At 37.3% G+C, this 24,671-nt stretch overlaps 1 protein-coding gene across 1 annotated transcript; it reads right to left on the bottom strand.

Annotated features, from left to right (window-relative positions):
• Positions 1–245: 245 nt before the first annotated feature.
• LOC119816050 (prolactin-2A1-like) lies at positions 246–7,527 on the bottom strand. The gene is made up of 5 exons (XM_038332309.1): positions 7,497–7,527; positions 4,163–4,338; positions 2,629–2,736; positions 1,361–1,540; positions 246–437 (listed from the first exon to the last, which is right to left on the bottom strand). Exons 1-5 carry the CDS (start codon positions 7,525–7,527, stop codon positions 246–248), a joined length of 687 nt encoding a protein of 228 aa, XP_038188237.1.
• Positions 7,528–24,671: the final 17,144 nt, after the last annotated feature.

Below are 24,671 nucleotides of genomic sequence, written 5' to 3'. Positions count from 1 at the left end.
ACTTCTATTATTTGTAAAATATTTGGTGGGAATATGTTAATGGTATAAATAGATCTTTTTTTAATTAAATGAAGTAGAACAGTTGTGACCAATTGGCTTCTCAGATGGTTGCATGAAAGGAGTCAGTTTTTATTTTAAAAGAAGATAGCCATCATACCCAGCCTGCACTTAAGAGAGGAAAAAAAGGAAGTTTCACAGCGACGTGTCTGCAGCATCATCTCGGAAACAGATGTGATGGAAAGGGCTTAACAGTCTTTTTGCTTTAATATTTTGCACTTCACAATCTTGAGAGATATTTCAACCTTTTGAGCATTTTTGCCTGCGCAGCGGATCAAGTTATAAAATGCAAAATGGCGATCCTCTTCCCTGTCTGACAGCAAGGATACCAGTCCAGACCAGGCGGGGTATTTCTCATTCTCTTCATCTTTATTTTGAACCTGATTATCAAAAGGAGAGTCAGCGATAAATTATATTTTAGTATTTTGGGGTGCATAACTTTTGAACATTTGAGGAGAGTATGGATTTTTAAACTCAGCCAAACCTATGGATTTTCATGAGAAATGAACCAAGGTATCTGAAATATAAAAATCAATGTATGCGATCTCTGCACGATAAAGTCTTGCAGAAGTTAAATGGACTGACAGGAAGTTACTGAATTTTGGACATGGATGTGAGAAAAGTACAGGGAAGATACAATGTTCATTCAATCTCTTAAGTAATGTCACATGTCCTCAACATACTTCCTGACTTGTCCTTTTTTTTTTCTTGATAGGTTATTATAGTGAAACATTGTCCTTTTTTCTTTTCTTTCTTTCTTCTTTTTAAATTTGTTTTTGTTTTTTGAAATAGAGTTTCTTGTAGCTTTGGAGAATGTCGTGAAACTCTGTAGACCAGGCTAGCCTCAAACTCACAGAGATCCATCTGTCTCTGACTCCCTAGTGCTGGGATTACAGGTGTGCCTCACCACCACCTGGCTAATCCTTTCTTATTTTCAACCAAATCGATGCTTCATATAATGTATACACCCATACCTGAGATTCAGTGACCCTTGCATCAAGGGATAACCATGATAAGAAATCTGCTCAAGTGTCTGAGTGACTGCCTTTCTTACTACAAAGGGTCCTGTCCCAATGTAAATGGTGAGCAGATGTTTTCTTTAGAGGTCCTTAGAATATGGAGTTCTGAGTGAAACACCCCTCACATAGTTGGAATTACCAGCTTCCTCATAAAAAGCGTCTCTATAGTTTCAATGCCTAACGTTTTCTTTTGTAAAGAGACATTTTTCAAAACTGAATTCTCCTTGCCCTGGTCACCTCTTTTATTTAGAAGAAATGTAAAGAAGTCTAAAAAGACAGCTCACCTGGCTGAGAATGCTCCTAACCCCCTCCAGGAGTCCAGCGTTCTTTTCCTCAATATCTCTGGCTTTGGAGACGATAGTAGCAGGGACATCTTTCAGAGTAGGCATTTCTTTTGCTAGATGGTACAGAGGGACTCTCCAGGCATCCAGTAAGTTTTCCACTAATTTCAGTAGAATGACTGGCTAAGTAACCATATTTGAACAATCACATTAAAATATGAAAACCAACAGCATTAGACACAAGACAATTTTTTTTTTTTTTGCTCAAAAGGGTGAAATAAGCTTTCCTTGTTATTGAGTGCATATTTAAGGTACTCTTTTGTAAGTTATATAAAGGTATGAAATATTTCCATTGACCTTGTGCTTTAAAACTTGAGTGAATTTAATTCAGAAATGCCAGTAGAGCATTTTAAAGCTGTTAGCAAAGAAAATAGAAAAAAAAAAACCCTTTTATTAAATGCATTCTCCTCTCATCTCCACTTCCCCATTTTCCTTCATTAATTCATCATTATTTTAGTAAGCGTTTTAGAGACACAGACTGTTTTAGCCATTAAGGAATACATGGAACATGCATTCTAAATGTAAGGCTATCCAATTGTGTAAGGATATAAAATAATGTGCAATTTAAATTTCGTTGAGATCGTTTATGGCAGGAAATCAGAAGTGAGAGAGGGTAAAGATTAAGAATTAAAGGAAACATGCATGATATGGAGCCTTGGCAGCAAGCAGTGGGGATGGCTATACAAGGTGAAGCAGCTTCTTATGCTCTCTGTATGCCTTTCTTTAGTTGACTTTCCGGTATGACACAGTACAGGCAGAACAATCCGTTAGGAATCAATACTTAGGACCAGAAACATAAGTAAAACCAGTAGGTGCCGAAAAGAAATCGTGAATGAGTTAGTAACGTAGAGCAGGCAACACAGGTCCATTACCAAGATATCAATACAGCCATATTGGCAATGTATAAGTTCACATTACTGCACTTAACAATGAATGTCAATAATTTAAAATTTCCTAAGAATATGTAGATCTTGAAGATTTGGCATTGAAAAAGGTCCCCTCCATAAAGGGTTTATAGATCTGTTAAATTTTACTTGGCTGATTTTCCTTACAATTTATAATCTATATAATAAAATTTATTTTTGTTTTCATTGCCTGCCCATTTCTTGCGGATATGATTCTCATTCTAAATATATTGACTATAATTGCTTATAGTATGGCAAAGCCAGTGTATGGATTGGTGAAAGAAATGTCAAAGGTAGGGGACTCACATGTGTCTTCAAGGCCTTACTCCTGGGTTTTGGAAGATCAAGCGAAGATGTGTGGCATTTTTTCAGGTTCTTGTTAATAAGCTGGTGGCTCTGGGCATACTGATTATCCTGGAAAAGATAAAATATGTGATTACTTGGTGACTCAAAAATTGTGTAAATGAATCAATGATCAACACACTAATGTACTTGATAGATGTTTCATTATTAAAATAAAATATTAATATAGTAAGGAAATGAGCCATTTAACTACATTTTACATTCAATCTATAGTCTTAATATCTACCCATAAAACTTTCAAATTTCCCAAACTTTTTACTATGTACTATTCTCAGCAGAATATTCCTTTTCAGCAAAATCCAGTAAGGCTACCAAGTACCAATTTTTAAACTATCATTTGTAACAAATGTCATGGTAAACAACTTTTCTTGCAAACACCTTGGCATCTGCACAAGTATCCCTCATTCAGTTCATTAGGAATAACAAAAAGCTTTGTATTGATTATGACAAAATAAGTCTTAAGCCCTATGCAGAATACATTAGGAAATACTATGCTGTGAACCAATTAAAATAGAAAATTAATTGATTTTGGTATGCTAATCAATATTTAATTATTTGTTATATACTTCTAAATCTTTATTGTGTAAAATATCTATTATTCAAAACTACTACTAATGACATACTTGGTAGTGTGAATGGATTTTTAGGATGATTCTGAATGTCCTAGGTGACCTATTAGGAAATGTAAATGGCAGAAACAATAATATGTGAAATAAAGGTTTGGAATATATGGGCTTTGCAAGCACTGAGCCAACTTCTCACAAGCCCATCAATGCACAGAAGACACCATCGTCACATCATTGGCTAGAACAGAACATCTACTATAAAGCCTTAAAGATGCTTTTGTCATGAATGTCTGGCCTATTTCTCTGAATCAGATCCCCTTGCTATTAAATCATTTATCTTGAATGCTTGAAATTGTTAATAACATTTGTTAATATGAAGATTGAATGTTAATTTCTTTTTTTCTTCCTTTCTTCCTTTCTTTCTTTCTTTCTTTCTTTCTTTCTTTCTTTCTTTCTTTCTTTCTTTCTTTCTTTCTTCTTTGCATGACTTGGCCTCAGTGACCTTAACTTTCTTTAACATTAGCAAGTCACCACAACTCATTCTTCTTTATTAGATAATACAGAATCCAAAGGTGAGTAACACAAACACTAGGCCACCAGATATAATGGGAAAGAACCAAATCTTTCCTCGGCCTGTCTTGTGTGTATTTATGTCACAATAATAAATCAAAATAGAAGCTTAAAACTAGAGAAAACTAAGATTATATCTTAGCAAATATTTGACAATCCATGATACTGCCCCATTTTCTGGTTCCACAACCTAGTAGAAAAACCTATTTTTTTTTCTATCTATGAAGCTATACTGTTAGAAGTTTGAACTACATTGCTTTCCACATTAGACTATACTATAAATTAACCATTTCAATTTAGGACAGTTTGGTAAGAAGCTGGAAGTCAGGGGTCGTACTTACGAATTCAGTGAACATTGCAAATGCTTGTTTGTTTATTTTCTCAGACAAGCTCACTGCTCGATCAATCATTTTTTCCAAAGGAGCAAGGCAACGCCCATTTCTCATTAAACACATGGGCACTGAGGCCACTTCTTCCCACAAAAGCAGGTTGGACATCAGTAGTACATGCAGTGCACCTAATAAAGGAGCATAATGACTCTGAGATCTAATCATCTGAGTTTGTCAAGAGTGGCATTATCAAACTGAGCTTTTGCTAATAGTGGCCTTCTTTGTACATATTTTTATGTTTTATTTTGTGAGAATAACAAACATTTTCTAAGGTTGACATTCAATTAATGGATTATACATGTTCATATTCATATTTTGTAATAGAAATGTCTCTTGGTGGTTCTTTATTACTCTTTGCATTGCTTCTGCAGTCTTCAAACTTTTGGAGTTCAATGTAAGTGTGCCAGTGTGTGTTCATGTCATTCTCTTCAGATAGGTCAAGGTCTCCTGGTTCTCTGGTGATTGTCAGTCACATCACTCAAAGAGTTTGTAATTCTTTTAATTGTTAATTTTATTTATTCATAGCAATTTTTATTTTATCTGTATGTGCATGACATGTAGGGCTGGCAACTACAGTGGCCAGAAGAGGGATTAGATTTCCAGGGATTAAAGATATACACAGTTCTGAGCAGCCATGTTGGTAGTAAGAACCAAGACCAGGTCCTATTCAAGAAAAGCAATTGTTCTGATTCACTGAGTTATCATTCTAGGCTCCAAATTTTTTATTTTAGCTCAGTATCCAATATTAGGACTTTGGACATTAGTGTAAGAAGAACAGTTCTGGTTCTGTGTTTATTTTCATGACAAATAAGAATAAACTTATAATTGTTTATTTACAAATAATTATGATAAAGAGAATGGCATTATTAAAATGAAGCCACATTGTGGAACTTCTAGCTCAGTGTTATAATGGCATGAGTTTCTTCTCTTATCAAAATGTTCCTACCTTTCTTCTGAATTTATGTTTTATACCAATCATGATGATAAAAATAGATTGCTTGCAGAAATTCTACTCTTCATCGTCCCTACTCTCAGTAGCTTGGATGAACCAACATACTAACAGTGGAGCTCTTACACAGCCCTTGAGGCTTTGTGGTTGTAGCAGGTTGTCAGCATTCTACACAACTACATATTGTCCTTATGATTTGATAATGCAGGCATTAAGAAGTTGCTTTTATCTTCTTTATGTTCTGTGTATTATAATTATAAAATGCTTTGTGATAAGCAGAATTGGTGTCCTAATCAATTCATTTTTTCATGAAAGGTCAATCAATAAAGGGCCATAACATATTGATAAGCTATAATGTTAATTCTATGAATCAATATCAATCTCTAAAAATGGAATATTTATACACCTTCAGTGATACCAGTCTGAAAAACTCCTGACACTAAGAAGCTTTGGTAAATGCAGTTGGAAAGGTACAACAGAAATTTAGAAACTTAATAATATTTATACATTAATAACATATAAACTGAATACTCAAAATAACTAAAACTATCAAAAACTCTGTGGTATACAAGAACCTTTTAAAATAAAATAAAAATAATTGTTTGGATAGTTTCTACTATGGAACAGAACAGTTCAAAAATCACAAGTTTTTCAAATTTATTTTATGTATGAAAGATATTTCTGTGTAAAATAAATAGAAACACATTTGTATAAGTTTATCATCTGAAAGATTTTCATAATCTAAGAGTAGTCAAATGTGCTAATTATTTTGCCTATACCTTAATAAAATTTAAAAGTTTGCTTTTGAAAAATTTTTGCATGTTAACAATTCGTTTAACTTGAAAATATAACCAATAAGATAAAGGTAAATATTAGCAAAGTGTCTTTTGTAGTAAAGGGTACTTTTCTTGACTGAAATTCAAAGCGTTTAGAGCTACATCTGCTAGTTTTATCTTCTATCTAAACAAAACTGAAAATATGACTAGTTCATTCAAGTAAAGCAAGACCTAGAAGACAGAATATGTTATATTCTTCCCACTGTAGTTGTAACAGATTGTACCCACTCTTGTTCCCTTATTCGGACTGAAAATGTTTGCAAGTTTGTCTTTATAAGGAGGATCAGTCCATGTTCTGGAACTCTCTTCAACATTCTTTGCTAAACAGACTCATGGCTGGTCTCTACCACTAGACACAGGTGCTATTCCTCCTTTTTACTGAGGTCAACCAAGACAATGTAAAATGTCTGTAGCCGTTGTTGAATGTCTCCAGGTGAGAAGATATCCCTTTGTTAAGTATTTTTCTCTTACCGACTAACCTCCCTGCCAACTCAATAATCCAAATCAAACCAGCTCAGACTGAATTATAAGATGCCCAATTTTAATGGATGGCAACACTCCCGAGTGGCTTTCTGGGAAAACACTGAAAGGGGAATAGAGAATTGAAAGACCACAAAAAAGAGGAAGACCACCAGAGAGGGAAAAGGGAGACCATGTGTTCTATCTCTGGAGGGCAGTTTAAATAGCTTCTGGGGGTGGTCTTGATCTTCCCTGGGGAGGGTTCACCAGTAGGTGGGCTTTCTTGGAGGTGGATCCGGACTGTGGCCACTCCCAGGGGAGGGGGCTTGGAATGGGGTTCTCCACCCAACATTTTAAGATGGTTGCCAAGGGGCTGTGATGAGGTCCTCCCAACTAAACACCCTTCAGAATCAATGATACAATGGTGCATTGTGTAGTTATTTCCTAGATAAATAGTTGGAAAAGTTTTCTCAGGCCCCTCTTACTTCCCTGTGTAAAGTATGAACACATTCCCATTCACTGAACATATGAGAAAACAACAACAACATACACACACATACATCCATACACACATAGACACAGACACACAGACACACACACACACACACACACACACACACACACACACACACACAGCAAAAACAAAAGGACCAAGCCCAGCAACAACAGCAAACCAGTTCTTACCAGTTTCATTTGAAGCAGGGAGGGGAGAGGCAGGGAGGGGAGGAGAGAAAAATGTAGAGCTCAATAAAAATCAACAATAAAAAAAGGCAATATTGAAGGTCAACTAGGGGAATTCCCCGAGAAGAGTTATTGACAAAAGCATAGTTGAATTAAGACAGCTATACCTCTAAAGAATCTCATTAAATTTTGGCAACCATAACACCATATACCATATAAGAACAATAACATCAGGAAGAAAGAAAGAAAGAGAGAGAGAGAGAGAGAGAGAGAGAACTACTGCTCAGTCCAGCTTTGTAAAACAAAGTAATTTGCAAGGTTGTCATTTGAAAGAACATTAGTTTAGTGACCCGTTACTTACGGAGGCACGGATGAGTTAAAGACAGCTGCATCTCTGAGGAGTTCTACAGCAGCACAGCAACTGAATCAAGAAATCCTCCCCACAACGAATGAACCTTAAGTTAATTTTTCCTCTTATATACTGTTTCACACCATCCCGAAGGCCATATATTGCCAGGGGGCAGGAGGAAGTAATATGTAAATCCAAGTTGAGGAGACCTTGACAGCCCTCAGGGGTTGTTTACAGCCTAATTGCCTTGATGATTAACCTATGTTTAACTCTTAGTTTACTTTATTCTAAGCATGTGATTAGAGCCCAAATTACATTGTAAGCCACAACAGTAAATTCTGCTTCATGAAGACATGAGTGTTTCTTACTGTACCCAAAGCATTCATTATTTTCTTCATGTTCTGAGATATTTTAGTTACTACTTCTGAAATTTTCATTGACTCTTGATTGTGTCAAAATATTGATTTCATTGTTTTTGGAGCATTGGAAGAAGGTCAAGAAAGAGTTGGAAATTTTGAGCAATTTAACCTTGTGAATCTTTTCCAATATCTATGGAACACTGTATACCATTTGCCTTAATGTAGTAGGAACATAAGATCATCGTGTAGGGCCAGATAAAAATGTTTAGAGGGGTTTTTGGTAGGAAATCACATTCATTATAGGAAAAAAAAAAAACCCAAACACATCCTAGCTGGAGCCTACAATATCCCCATTCACAGACTTTTAACCAAATATACAGGAAACAAACATGGTTTATATCCATGGAACTAGACTTAAATCCAAACACATTTGTCTGTGTTTATAATGGGTGTACCACTATGAGATGGATCTATACATCCTTCTTGGCTTGGAAATTTCATTAACTTTGTTTGAAGAGTTTCCTTAGTCACATTTCCTGGCAGTAAGCATCATACTTATATCTGGTCCTATGAAATCAAATTAGATCTTCTGTCTGTATTTCAGCTTGATTTATGCACTTCAAGCATCAGGACTTGTGACATCTCATTCTATAGTCTCTTATATTTAGTACTGTTTACCTATAATCCTCTGACAATTTATTATAGTCAATAGGGCATCATTGTTGTATAGTTTAAAAGTAGCTTGTAATTGGACCTTGGGATATATCAGTAACCTGTGGTTTTACTTACAGTCTAACCATAGCAAGTTCTGAATTAACTGTGGCTTTGCTTGCAGACAGCCTTTGAAATCTCTTCAGTACTATATTGTATCTTTATGCAGTCAAACCCTTGCTGATGGTTATCAGAGTCATCAAAGGTCTGGTATTCTCTGTCACAGAAAAGTGTAAGTTGAAATGATTTCAGCTTATACAAGGATCATTAAAAATAAAAAGTTATTACATTATAAAAATATAATGAAAGGTCTTATTTGTCTTGATTCCTTCAAAGAGTGAAATGTAGACAGCATGGTATACCCTAGGGAGTGCTTTATATGGCTGTAGATAATATACCATATTCCTTCTTTCTGCAAGGGAATGTTTCATTTTTGATATTGTGCTAATCCACCAATGAGCATCTCACAATCAAGAAATTGCCTTGAGTAGAGATAATGGATGACTGAGCCATATTGAAATGATTCACTATGGGAATTCATGGATGGGCCCAATGAGTCATGTGATATGACGAGGTATTAGCCGTGCGAAAAGGGACAGAAAACTATTGCATGAAATGTTAAAGTTATGTGTCATGTTGACAGGGGTTAGAACTGTGATTGTTAGTATAGATTGGCAGCTTGATAGGGTCTAGAATCCCCTAAGAGACAAATCTCTGGGTGTTTCTATGAGGAAGAGTCTGTATCTTGGTACTTTAGGTGAGAGGACCTATTTATGGATAGTACCACTCCATGGGTTGTGCCTCAGACTGAATGAAGAGGACAATGGCAGTGCAGAACCAGTGCTGTGTCTGCAGCTTCCTGATGGTGGGAGCAATATGTCCCAGCTGTGTCATCTGTCCTGTTATGATGCAATCCTACCGCAATATCAGCCACAATTAACTAGACCACATCAAAATTGCTTTTACCAGATCACCAAAAATAATGGAATTTGTTCAAATATAACCACCCACGAAGCATTAGTCTTCATCATCTTGAGGCTCTTTCCAGAACACCTGGGACTTTGGTATAGGCAGCTTGAATTACTTGTGTGCGCCAGGGGTATTACATGAGTTGGCCTTGAGGAAGTGGGAACCAGGCACATTCTTGTTTGCAGATCCTTGCCATTTCACCTGGCGACTTGTGTCAGACTGGCTTTAGGCTGGCCCTGTGGCCACATCCTGTTTATCAACCACACATGTCTGCTGAAAGGGCCCAGACCTGGGAAAGCTATGTTCACATCCAATAGCTCTTATTTTCCACGACTGCAAAACTCAACCTGATTTCAAGTCCTTAAATGATTCTGTTCAATGCTGGTACACACCATATTGTATCAGGACTCCTTTCCCCACGTCACAAATCTTTCATTATACATGTTACACTGTATGATATGCTTGGTAGAGATAACTATCTACTATTACCTTAAGCTAAATCCATTCCACCTTAATGTTACTATCTCTAGAGCTCTGTCTTGCTGATCACTGTTTGTTGAATCTTACGCTTGTCAATTTGTTAAGGATTTATGCTCAATTAGCTGGACATTCAGCAAAACAGTAGCTTTCATTGTGTTGGTGGGATTTCTATAAGTTAATGGGGGCTAATAGCAGTTAGCAGCACCCTGTCCCCGTATATGCCAGCAGCAATGACCATTCTGCAGATATAACGCTCAAATTGATTTCCGCCAATGGCATCGTCTTCACCACAGCGGCAGGGTCACTGCTGACACCTGTGCCTCCTCCTGTCTTCAGTGAACTGAACCCTCAGCATTCTCCTCCTCAGAAACAGTGTGGCATCTTGCCCTCAGTCATACCGTCCCTAGAAATGACGCTTTAAAGCCACTGCAGTCTCTCAACACGCTCTTCTTCATGCGTACCCTTACCACTCTTTCTCTTGTTCATGGCTCTCCATTCTCTCTAGCCCCTTACCAATGTGGTTTTCACTCTGGGCACCATTATTCCGATCTCCCTAAACCTCACTGTTCTGCTGTGGCCCAGGCCGGAGAGAAACACGGAAGTCCCTCCTTGTTTATATTACCATGTTTGTGCTCACAAATGCACTGTTATCAGACACACCATAGTTGGGAGCTGATGCCTATCTCCCAAACTCTGTTCAATAAGGAGATGGATTGAACAACAAAAGGCATCTGCCAGGAATAGAAATTAGCTAGAATTCTGACTAGAGAAACATAGCTTAGATTCAACCTTCCCTATACCACTACAAATTGCAATGGGGATTTTCAAAGCGTGTTTGAAATCCTTATTACACAATACTATAAAACAGAAAAATATCTACTATTCAAGGCTGAATTTAATAGCTTATCCAGTGTCGTCACTTATTGCATGCTACTGCAAGTGGCTGCATAAGCTTATTGTTCGTAAAATTTGAAGGCAAAAATTAAACCAAAATCCGAACAAGTAAAGCAAGAAATGATCTACACAGAGCAGTAAATAATGTGACTGCTCTGCCAAGCAAAATACAAATGATGCTGTCCCACACAGCTTTCGCAAAAACAGTCGTTACAAATGGGAAAAATAAGCAGAAACTCATCTACTCATCTTAAAAGAGCTCACCAGGGACTCTCCAACTCTTCAAATGAATTGTTTGACTATTATTGACAAGAAAGGAGCTAGATAACTAGAATGTTCTTTCCACACTGGAAAGGTGCTTTCTCTGCATAGTCTTTATGCGGGCTGGCAGGCAACCAACACCCGAGAGTGACTGAACTGGGAATAGCATAACACATGAAGTCCCCACACTCTATGTTCTGGAAACAGGTACTTAGTAAAATCTTCCCTCCCATGTGCGCTAAAGCTAAACTGCTCCTGAGGACGTAGGTCCATAAACCTGTTGCTTCAGTTCCTCATGTCCCCCCAAATTTTGGGAAACAATTTACTAAAAAAAAAATTATATTTGCTCATTTTGGCCTGCACAAACAAGTTGATAGGAAAATTTATCTAATAGAATAAACTCTTTAGTGCATGCTACTGTCTTCTAATTTATCTGGATATCGACTATATCACTTTCAGATATGAATGTGAGAGAATTCCAAGTGTGCATTCTTAGAGTAAAAGTAACCAGTTACCCACATTGCCTCCACACTCTATTAGAAACACAGATTCTACAGGGTATATGATCCGAGCCAACGGTAGCCCTAGCGGATGTTGCTGTTGCTGGGTCCATTCCTTTGATAGTCGGAGACAGAAGACTTTTCTACATTCTTCTTAGTTGCTCTTGATTTCAGAGTTGTGATTTGTACTTCCCTCATAGCTAAGGATGTTGAACATTTCCTTAAGTATCTTTTGGCCATTTGAGAGTCTTCTGTTGAGAGTTCTCTGTTTAGTGCAGAACCCCATTTTTTAATTGGGTTATTTAGAATTTTAATGTCTAATTTCTTGAGTTCATTATATATTTTGGAGATCAGTTCTTTGTCTGATGTGGGATTGGTGAAGATCTTTTCCCATTCAGTAGGCTGCTTTTTTGTCTTATTGACTGTGTCCTTGCTTTACAGAAGCTTCTCAGGATCAGGAGGTCCCATTTATTTATTGTTTCTCTCAGTATCTGTGCTACTGGGGTTATATTTAGGAAGTGGTCTCCTGTGTACATGCATTGAAGACTACTTCCCATATTCTCTTCTATCAGGTTTAGTGTGGTTGGATTTATTATTCTTGACTTCTTTTGAATTCCTTGAGTAAGTTTGCCTAGGAACGATGACTTTTGAGGCAGTCACACAGGTATTTATTAGTGTTATACTACTCCTGCTTCTACACCAATACAGATTTAAAAAACTTAATACTATATTTTTCAATCTGGAGTTATGAATGCTTCACAAGTTTAACTTGCCAATGATTTCTAAGCAACCTAAAATGTAAGGTCATCCACTATTAAGTCTCCATAGAGGAAGGTGAACTTCCAAGCTATCTTTCTAGAAAGCATCTTAAATAAACCAGGATTTTCCGATAACAAAATAAAAAACCCAGTTCTTCCAACATCTTGATAGATATAAAACTATAGAGATGGCACAAAGAAAATAAGGTTATAAGACAAGAAGCAAAGGAGGGAAAGACTGAAGTAAAGCGAACCAATGAAAGAAATTGTTAGATACCATGTTGTTAGGATGCCAAACCATGAAAACTGAAGACTAACACGTTTTAGACCTTGGTAGCAAATTCCATCCCACATTCTGCTTCCTATACCCCATTTCTTGGACTGTTAGAGCTCCATAGAAAAAAGAAAGTTAAACTCCTTTTCACATCAGAATTTAAGAGAAAAATTCTATCACATATAATCAAATTTTTGGTGCTTCTTGGATTGTTTTTCATAGAAACAAATCCTTTTCCTCATATCTGTTTTTATGTTTTTGTTTTTGTTTTGTTTTCCTATTTGTTTTTGGTCTGAATACCATCTCTTCTTCTAACCACAGTGACCTCAGTAGAAAACAGGACACAGTGCTCCAAAATAATACATCAACCCTTCTTTTTCCTTTGGAACGCAGGGAAAATATTAATTTTTTCTGATATGTTTCAACTCTTTTGCTCCAATATGCGGGAGAGTATGGTGAAATCTGTTGATGCTTTATAGCTAAGCCAGAGATTGTCAAGAGCACCATTCTTTCCCTCTAAACAATCTTCCCACCAATTTATACACATTTCAAATGAAGAAGATGGGAACTTATCAGGTTAGGACAATTTGAAAATAAAGACAATTCAACTTTTAAATAATTTCACTGCATGTACAAAACCACTCCTTTTAGACTTTTGGTAAGTCTTCCAGGTGTAATATTAGAAGATCTATGTTCCATGGAGTTGCATAAAAAAGATAATAGTTTTCAGAAAAGATTTATTAGAGCCTTGTGTGCTACATAAATGCAGCATATGGTAGTTAGAAGGATATTTCAGAATCTAAAAACACCATCTTCCTTATGTACATCTGTGTATGCCTTCATATGGATTTTAGTATAAGACAACATTTAAAGGAAACTCTTCCGTAGCTAAAATAACAGTCAGATCAAAACAAAGAAATCACCATATTGAATTGATTATTCAATATGTCTCAGGCTATGGGGCCTACGTAGAACAAAACAGATATTTAAAATCATCAGTCTCCTATGAGCTCTAGCTGACCTTGTAAGAGAAGGTTACATAAATGCAAACTACTATACTAATGTCAATGTTCCTGATACTGCTAAATGTAGAGAGGAATGAGTAAAAAAAATAAGGAAAAAAGGCAATTAAAAGTGAGTCCCAATTTTCCCCCAAAACTTCATAATCTTAATGGTTTAAGATACATATTTAAATTTTGATGAAATATTGATAGAAAAATAAAAAGACAACATATCTTTGGGCTCATGTACAATCTTTGTATGACAAGGTATACCTACATCATCTGTAAAAGAAACTGAGCTTTGCTATAAGACATTAATATGCAGTCAGTGATCTTTTTTTGCACACATTATTCTAGGGTAATGAAATGGAGACCCTGATCATGAGAATAACTCTTGCATGACAAATAATAATTTATGTCTATTTTGAGGACAAGAAGTAGACTATATTTTCTATGTGTGACATGGAAATGCACCTGTGAGAAACTCAACTCTACGGTTGTCTAGGCTTGAACAATGACAAGACCAACAGATCTGTTAATGTGGATAGAAGAACTCTCACGAGTCCCACCACAAGGTGAATTAATGACTGTCGAGAGAAGGAATTCATCTTCACCATAGAGGAGCCCTCTTATTGGCTTTCAGATACCATATGATTGTCCTCAAATACATATACACATAAGCAACACTAAATTTCTTAGGTATGTATGTGTTTGTAGTAATAATGATTTAAGAATAAGAGGTTATGAATTAGATATGGAGAAGTGAAAAGATTCAGCAAGTGTTCTATGGTGAGAAACTATGTAACTACAGTCCTCATATGAAATTCTTCAAAATAAATATAAATTAATAATATACAGGATATACAAAATATATTATACATTTTCTATAAGAATTTGTGAGCGTGCAGTGTTTCTATTCTTATGTAGAAATATTTTATCAAGCATTCGTAACACAATCTCAATGCCAAAGCAACCATAGTAGTTTGAGAAACTTTCTCATCTCATAAGCATTTTCTCCTTGTTGACTTGTGGTCATTTTGTTTTGTGCTTATCATTGCCTCTGAGCCTGGCCTTAGTATAAACACATTAGCAGATGTAGTTCCTTTAAAATCAATACATGGTTCCCACTTTCATACAAAGATGAGTTGATATTAGCATTCAACATCTGACACTTTTTTTAGAATTGACTACTAATAAAAAAGACAAGTTCCATGGTTTGTTTCAATTTTTTTTTTAAAAGATTCATGGTACAGAGTTCAGGGCTCATGTGCAAAAGGTAATAATATAACTTCTAACTTCATCCTAAATGTCTACATCCTTGTACCCACACACAAGTGTAATTCTCTCTCCTTAGGAAACTTGTCTTGGCTTCTGACAGAGATCACTACAGAAAACTACAACTGATCAAAACAATGAGTTGAGGAGCCCAGTCTCAACATCTATCTATAACACAATACTAATGCCTAAGGACCAGGGATCATTTTGGAAGAGAGCACAGAAACATTGTAAAAGTGAAAGGATCAGGACATTTTCTGCGAGTCTTTGTCCCCTAGGAACTTCAGAGAAGCCGCGTCCCTGCAGTCTTTCCAGCATAGCTATCTAAACAAGATCAAGACCTGAACTGTGTGAGACCCAGAGAAATAGTCTTCTCTAGAAAAGAACGCATGGATTTGTTATCCAATACCCAATATTCAGCCCTGAAAACATATGCACATGAGTAACATTATATGAACTGAGGGGTAGTGTGTGTGTGAGTGCATGTTTGCATGTGTGTGTGTGTGTGTGTGTGTGTGTGTGTGTGTGATATCTGTGTAACAAGAATTAAAGAAAACTATGAATTTCAGAAAAATCAAAGGATGGGTAGCAGTTGTATATGGGAGATTTTGGAAGGAGGAAAGAGAAGAAGTAGGAATCGTGTAATTATAGTATAATCTCCAAGAAATGGTTAAAAAAAATAAAGTGAACAGCAGCAAAAGTCCAAAGCAAGGATTTTATAGTTTGCTGAAATTATTTTCTTCAAAGATTTATGTTGATTAGGCAAGTTTCATGAAAATTACTTCCAATTTGTACCTCTTTATACTAAGCCCTCATTCTCAATGAGTTATTTTTATCTGAGGCTGCTTCCAATGGACAAGGAAATGGGTAATTTGATAGCAACTTTTATTTCTCTGTTCAGTCAGTGTTGAAGGGGATCTATCCCATTTTCACCTGGTGTCCCACTTCTTTTTCCAGAATGCTCTCTTGTTCTCATTGCCTCTAGGATGTCTGGCTGCCACTGCTTCTCTCCCAATATCCCTGCCTGTTGAAAGGTCCAAGGGTTGCACAAAAATTTTCCAGACCCAAGGGCTGTCATTTCCTTCCAAACAAATGTGTTCCCCTTATCCTTGTGCTATCAGACAAAACTCTCCAACTCTGGTGTACACCATGAGTCCCAGAAGCAAATCCACTGTTGGCATATATTCTTTCAACAGAGAAAAGTTCACAGTACAAGATGATTACCAAACTGGAGAAATGATAAAAATATTTTCATGGTTCTGTATCTAAATTCATCTAATACCACTCCATACTTCAAATGTATTTGAGGCTTATCATGGGTTGATTCTCATTGGTCTTGAGTTCACCAAAGATTAAGATTTCTACAAATTGGAAGAATATCATCACCTCTACCTTTCTACAATCAATGATTTCTTGTTGGGAACTCAGAGACTCTCCGGACACACTACTAAAATTTTTCAAGAAAATTTGCTTTGAGGTTAGCATAAATCTTGATCTATTTTTTTTGAACAGCTCTTCTTTAATGTTTTTCCCTTTTTCCCCAACTCATCTTGCCTGCTTTAAGACTTCTCAAAACCAGTTTACAGGAGAGTCTTTGTCCCTGAGATCCAGCAAAAAGTCCCAGGCTGTACATATGATCTATGCTGAATCCCTGGCTGGAGAGGAGGTACTCTAAAGAGAAACACTGTAGTCTCACTCTTTGCCCACAGTCCATTAGGTTTACTTACAAAATTAGTAGATTTGTCAGCCATGTGGGAATTTAGGGATCAATCGTAACTTCAAAAAAAAAATGCTGAAATCTTTCATGCCAACTAACAAAAAAAGGAACCAATCACTCTTATTTGCCAGTTCTACAATTTGTGAAGATCTCATATTCCTAAATATTTGTATCTATAACAGGGAAGGCAGACAACATGAGTCACTGCTTCCCTTGCTCCTAAGACTGCACTGGTGAATTTTTGCCACATCTCTGATTATAAATGACATGGTGCTTATCTATAGCTTTGGATAAATCCGAAGAGAGTAACAGGCTTTGTTGAGGGGATTAACTTGTAGAACTTTCTCCCTTCCTCCACATATTTTTGTCCAGGCTAAATCAAGTCAATCAATTTTCTTTGAAATTTTTTCCCCAAATCTTTGAAAGTCAAAAGTAGAGAGCAGGCTTATTACCAAGGTACCAAGAGTAACTCAATATTAATACAACCAGAAGTCTAAGTTGGATTAAGTGTTCACTGTTGTTATAATGCAGGGAACCCAATCTGGTGGGTTGTTTTTTCCCAGTTCAATAGCACTCAAGTCATGAGTTACACAAAGAAAAATTTGTAGAGAAAAGAGATTTTTGGAAGAAAATTCTAATTGTTCATTTTATTACATATTAGCAATAGTCTGGTCATCAAGTTTCATGCATTGGAAAGTTCTTACAGTCCAGATATATTGTTTTGTGTTCTTAGTGCACATTTGTAAAAAAAATAAAAATAAAAAGGACTTTTTGATGAATGTCTTTTCATTGTCTAGCAGGAACGTTCAGTTTGTTTGACAGAGCACTCACCTTATTTCCTATTTCCTATTCCATGTAGCTAAGTTTTGTATTCATTTGGGCAGGTCTTGGTTTGATCTCCTTTTCCACATTTCTATGACAGGCAAACATTGAGAGTCATCTTGGTAAACTATATAATAAATGGGAAAAGAAGGTAAAGCACCTGGTAAGTCTGAGGCCTGAACCATGGATGGAGCACAGTCTTTGATGGATTGCACAATAAAGATTCACATAGACATTTTAGAATTTCTGTAGTAACTTTATAGGGATGAGAAATGATCAATCTGTGGCCTCCTAGAATAAATGCATTCATGGCCAACTTTTTTACTGCCAGTCTATTCTGGGGTTAAGTAAAGATCGGAAGACTGCTCTCTGTTCAATCATCAAACAACATCAGTTCCAAATTTATCTGTCTGATAAAAAATAACCTTAATTTGGGAGCACTGAATCTGTACATACTATGAGTGGTGGAGTAGACAGTGGATGAACCCATGCATTTCTCTTAGAATCGATCTTCTCTTGTATTGGCTACATTATAAATAAGGACAAGATAACCTGAAGGAATCTGTGTAACAGTGACTGGGGTTTAAAATAGACATGCATGTGCCAGGTAGTGGTGGCACACACCTTTAATCCCAGCACTCGGGAGGCAGAGGCAGGCAGATCTCTGAGTTCGAGGCCAACCTGGTCTACAAGAGCTAGTTCCAGGACAGGCTCTAGAAACTACAGGGAAACCCTGTCTCGAAAAAAAAAAAACAAAACAAAACAAAAAAATAGACATGCATATGCCATGGCTTTTTGATATCCATGGGAGCCCTGCCCTTTTCAGAATAGCACCCGAAAAGTGAATTGAGGGGAGGAAGAAGAAAGGTGGGAGTAGGAACTGGGAGGAGAAAAGGGGGGAAACTGTGGTGAAGAAGTAAAATAAATAAGCAAACAGATAGACAGATAAAGCACAACTAATGAGGAATTAAGAAATAAAATAATATAGACCTGATAGTATGAAAACAATTGAAATGTGGTGACTCGCGAAAAAATGAAATGCACTAAGGTCTCAGAAAGAAGCATGTGGAGCCACTTACGATAGCTCAGAAGCAGAATTTCTGGAGAAAGTTTGATAAAGTCAGGTGAACACAAGTGTTTTTGGAAAACTTTAACGATGAGAGGATAGTTCACTGATGAGAATTCCAAATGCCGAGCCTGAACCTGTTAATGTGGTAGAGGATTTCTTATTCGAAGGGATCACTCCAAATTCAGGTGTTCAGAGTTAAACTCCCTTTAAGCTGTTGTTCCATGTGGTCCGAGAGCTCTCCCTTTAAAAAGTACACCCTATCTTCATCACACTTGGTTCCCCACAACAACGTGCTTGTAAGATCATGCATTGAGAAATCATGCCAGACTGGCTTAGATATGTCATCTCTTCTGCAAGCTTTCATAGTGCCAGAAGGTACTATGCATGGTACTGGGGGAAAAAAGTAATCAACAGCCTTTTCCTCTTGAGAACTCTTTAAGCTACAGTAAAACTGAACTACAAAGCTGAGATCATTTTTGCAATGATGTAACAAATGCCATAGGAATATCTGACTACTTTCTAATTGGATTGAAGGCCTGCCCCCACAAAACCAAACTAATGTAGATTTGTTGTAAGAACCATAAGTAGAGGAATACTGATATGAAATAGAATGTCATACTCATAATAGAGACTTTTCACAGTGATCACTGTATAAAAACTATCTGCACAAGATCATCTCAGCCAAAATCATAGCATGGATTGAATTGGGCCTTATAAACTCCTCTTTGTGGCTGAGAAGTTATTTTCAACCAATGCCTGCTTGGGGAGGACATTCAGGTTTCCCAAGGCATGTCACGCCATCCCTAAGAAATGTACATAGCCCATATTCCAGTGGATGTCCCTATACCACTGTGCATACTGGCAATGCTAAGTGTATTTATATCATTTATAAAAATGCACATGAAGTTGGGAAGAAAAAGTAGTGGAATGGAATGGATTTAATGAAAATATTATAGACATATATGAAATTCCAAACAGAAAATAACTAGTGTTATATTAAACCATTTTAACTCCATTCCAAAATCAACAGAAACATCAGAGTGTAGAAAAAGGTCTATCATCTCACATGTATTGATCTTTCTGTCCTATCGTCTCTCTAGTACTTCACTTGGTATTATCAAACACTCTTGAATGTGGGAATTTCACTAACCCCCTGCATTCAAATATGTCTTTTTCCTCTCCTTTCTAGGTGACTTTAGTTGTGTGCATCTATGAGATGGTAGATGTTAACATGGCATAGTGAACATTTGTACCAGATGGGCTACAGCATTAGGAGTCATTGATAAAACCTGCAAACAAATATGAACTAATATAGGAATTCAGCACCTGTGGCTTAAAAACTCAAAGCATTGCTTCCTGCGTGTTCACAATAGCCTGAAAATGTAAATAATCTAAGTGCCCTTAAATTGGTGAATAGATAATGAAAATATGTTATGTATATACAATATTCAACCATTAAGAAAATGAAAGCAAGATGTTTTCAGAGAAATGGATAGTCCTAGAAAAGATGCTATTGAATGGAGTAATCCAGATCCAGAAAATGTATGTATGTATGTATGTATGTATGTATGTATGTATGTATGTATCTGTCTGTCTATCTGTCTGTCTGTCTGTCTGTCTACCAAAAAATCGAACAGATTGTAGTGAGGAGCTGTGGGCCGGCTTCCCGCTGCCCGGCTCTTGGCCGCCCAGCTAGCTTTACCCAAAATAACGACACACAAATTGTATTCTTTTAAACACTGCCTGGCCCTTAGTTTCAGCCTCTTACTCACATCTTGACTAACCGATATCTAATAATCTGTGTAGCACCACAAAGTGGTGCCTTACCAGGTAGATTCTAACATACGTCCATCTTGGGCTGGAGCTTCATCGCGTCTGGCTTCTCTCTGAGGAGAGGCACGGTGGTCTGTCTAACTTAGGAGAGGCATAGCATCTGACTGAGCCATCTACCTCACTTCCTTCTTCCTGTTCTGTCTACTCCGCCCACCTAAAGGCTGGCCAATCAAATGGGCCAGGCAGTTTCTTTATTAGCCAATGGGTGTCCTCCATCAACAGATGAGAATGTAGGAAGACACTATTTATGAGAGAAAAGGGGCATATTCAAATGCAGGAGCTTATTGAAATTCTACATTCAAAAGTGTTTTTTTTTTTTTGTACTAAGATATATCTCATTGGTAATACAAAATGAAGTTCCAGAGGGACTATAGGACAGAAAGACAAAAATGCTGCATTTTCTCTCTCATTTGCAGCTCCTCAAATGTGAGTGTAAAGTATGGCGTAATCACAGAAGCCAGGACAGTATATAGAGACTGCAGGTGCAGATGACTGGGCGGGGGGGGGGGGGTAAGGCTTGGCAAAGAAACAAAAGGATGTAGATGACATGGGATGAGAAATGGAATAATTGGAACGTGGTTCCGACTAGCGAGGTGGAAGGAATCAACATAGGAAGAAAAGGAGGAATAAAAAACTCCCAAGGTTGTTTGATACAGCCTCAAAGTATCATTGAATATTTACCTAAATTAAGCACAATGCACTAAAGTGTATGTGTATATAAACATGCATCTACACACACACCCTCCCAACTGTTACATGAAACCACATGAGTCTGTTCAAGGGTCTCAAGAATTTATGTAGGTATAAAACAGGGATAAGCACTTACTGATACAGATTAGATCCAACTGCTGTGTCCTGCTATTCTGTCCAGGCGAGCTGGAGTCCAACCACCCCAGCAAGAAGGCAAGAGAGTGTGACCCAGCTTCCTCAGCTTTTAAGCAGTCATGTATGCAGACAGGACCATGCTCTAGGGCTTGCTGCCCTAAAGGTCATTGGTGAAATGGATCGAAATCCCACAACACCCAACACAAATACATCTTAAAGTAAATTAAAGCACTTGGGCTGACAATGCTCCCCACAACAACCATACCTTAACAAACTCCTAGGTACTAAATGTGAGATAACTTTTAAAGGGTTAGTCAGGGAAGACCAAGTGACTCCTAAAATTATATAGATTATCACTACAACCTTTGACTGCCTCTCAGAGTTTAAGGGAAGCTGGGAGGAAGAAGCTTTTGATGAAGACAAGACATTACACCTTTAGGGCACACAACTCAGACCATTCTAGGTAGATCCTAACTCAAAGCCTTGTTTCTGTCATCTAGCTTTCATGGTTCTAGAAAATACTGTGCAAGCTTCCAAGAGAGGAAAACAGTTAAACAGTCCTATGCAGCTGGAACGTCTCTGAACTATAACAACTACCCTCATGATAAGATATGCATAAAGGTATAATATGTGACATACCTATGTTGATGGTAAAAAAAATCCCAATAAACTGGACAGTGGTGGCACACACCTTTAATCCCAGATCAGAGAGGCAGAGGTGGGCAGATCTCTGTGAGTTTGAGGCTAGCTTGGTCTACAGAGTAAATTTCAGGACAGCTGAGACACATAGTGAAACCCTGTCTCAATAAACCAAAACAAAAAAAGGAAAAGAAGGAGGAGGAGGAGGAGGAGGAGGAGGAGGAGGAGGAGGAGAAAAGAAGAAGAAGAAACATTCTTCTAATTTTACTTAATGTTCACTCAAGAAAAGAAAAATCATTCCTCGTAGAGAATACCTAATCTCAGCGCTAGTAAGGTTGTTTGACCTCAGAAAAAAACTGCTTTCTTCACTTTCTTGACCAGGATAACTCTCCTTATTACATTTGAAATCTTATCCTTACACCCACAGATAAGTGTAGCTACTACCCTTCACCAAAGGTGCTTCTCTTATCAACAAAGGGAAAACCAACACTGAAAGCCAAAACTGGACACAGTGCAGAGATCAAAGGGTCACAAGAACCCCAACTCTAAGAGATAAATCTACATCAAAATTTCTGCATCGCTGGCTCAGGAAACATTTCAGAAGAGGAGAGAGAAAAATTGAAAGAACCATAAAGAATGTCTGCTGTCAACCAGTCAGTTCTAAAAATGGTTACATAACCAGGAGCAGTATAGCAATATCAATGGACATCTTAATACAGAAGGAGGAAATTCCAGAGGGCTCCACCCCCAGACAAAGAACCACAGGCAACCATTGACTGCTGGGAGGAGACTTACTTTTCCCAGGGATGAGGCCTCTTACTGGTTGTTTAATGAATAGTCAGGTTTAGAAAAGTCATCAGCTTTAAAACTCTATTCATACGAACAGCAAAACTAAACTTATATTTATATTTTTACATAATAGTACAAAAATAAATATATGTGTATGTAAACAAATAAAATAAGAGCCTATTAACTTGAGAATGAAGGCAAATAGGAGGAGTTTAAGGAAGGGTGCTTGCGAGGGGCTGGAGGGAGGAAATGGAGGAGGAGTGTATAATTCTATTTCAATAAAAACACTCATATATAAGTTAAATAGTTAAGAAATGAAAAAATCAAATGTAAGTAGGGGCTGAAGATATGGCTCAGTGTTTTAAGAGTACATATTGTGTAAGGAGGCTCACAACTGCCAATAGTCCCAGCTTCAGGAGAAAAGACACACTTTTCTGTCCTCTACATGTGCAAAAACCCAGACTCAGCTATATACACCCATGCATATAATAGCTAAAATAAAAATGAAATCATAGAAAAACCGGATAAGAAAGCATTTACAAATGAAATTCTCCATGACTTATTTCAGGGGATTCCTTTAAATATCAAGTTTGAACAGAGCAGGGTGAATTGGAGTCACTACCACCTGTGTGCCTTCAAAGGACATTGTCTTTCCTAGGAATGTTTTGCTTCTGTATTGTGTTATCTTTCAGTGGACAAAAGAATACAGATCTTGGGAGGAACTGAAACTGATAAGCGCAGTCCAGGTAAGTGGGGAAGAGGCTAATTTGCAGCTGGCAACCCAGCTACCTTGTTTAGAACACTCCTGGTTTGTTTGTTTCCAGACTCCTTTTAGCCATTACTTTTTCTCTGATCACATCTGTCTGTGGAAAGAGTTCAGGGTTAGATGAAAAATTTCCACCACAAATGCTTTGCTTTCCTCCAAAAAATAAGTTCAACTTACTTGTCTCCCTCCCAGGTAAGACTCTCTAATTCTGATATACACTGTGATCTCAAGCAGAGTTGTGTCTACAGTGAACAGTATTCCCTTTTATTTGAGGAAGTACACTGTATAATATCTGTGGCAGGATAATAACTAAACATAGGAGATGTGATATTATTGTTACCTTCATGGCCCTATTTATTTGTTTATCCAATAAAGCTCAGTGATCTAAATTGCCTTTCTTTGGTCTGGTAGTCACCAAAGCATTAGAATTCTATACACTAATGGGAAGCTACCAGCTGTACTCCTTCTTTTGATGAATGAACTCTTCCTCATAGCTTATTTTCCCATAGTCTTCCTATGTTCTGTGTGACAGTGTGGCTGCAGTGGTCACCTGAGTAATAAAACTGAGTGTTAGACGTAAGCAATACCAAAAGTAAGAGACTAGGGAATGAGAAGTCACATGCTCTGGTTTCATGATAAAAAGAAGTCTGACTAGATAGAAGATAACAGCATTCCTTGACTTCTATAGTGCTACATAACAGTTGGCAACTGTTGACAACTGCCACTTAATTAAGCCTAAATTAAGGTAATTACTGAGCCAAACCAGATGTATCAACTCATCCAATAGTGTCCCAACTTATATAGGTGTAGCCTAATACATCTAGAACACATTTAAACACAGTTCCATGGACAGAACCTAATTGTTACAGTAAGCCTTGCTCAAAGTCCAGAGGTCGTCTTAGGCACTAATGGGAAATTCCTTCATATTGTCTGAGCACATGAATTGATGGAGGAGGGTCATCTGTCATGTGTTACTTTCATTGGTTAATAAAGAAATTGCCTTGGCCCTTTAATAGGACAGAAAATTAGGCAGAGTAGACAGAACAGAATTGTGGGAGAAAGAAAGCAGACGACATAGCTCTCTTCTCCGAGATGGATGCAGGTTAAGAATCTTCCCGGTAAGACACCACCTCGTAGTGCTACACAGATTATTAGATATGGGTTAGTCAAGATGTGAGAATTAGCGAATAAGAGGCTGAAACTAATGGGCCACTGAATGTGACTTGACAATGCAAAAGCATCTGC

This window comes from Arvicola amphibius, chromosome 6 (genome assembly GCF_903992535.2).
Source record: "Arvicola amphibius chromosome 6, mArvAmp1.2, whole genome shotgun sequence".
Taxonomy (NCBI): Eukaryota; Metazoa; Chordata; class Mammalia; order Rodentia; family Cricetidae; genus Arvicola; species Arvicola amphibius.
Note: the sequence above shows the minus strand (reverse complement) of the source record. Positions and strands in the feature narration are given on the sequence as shown.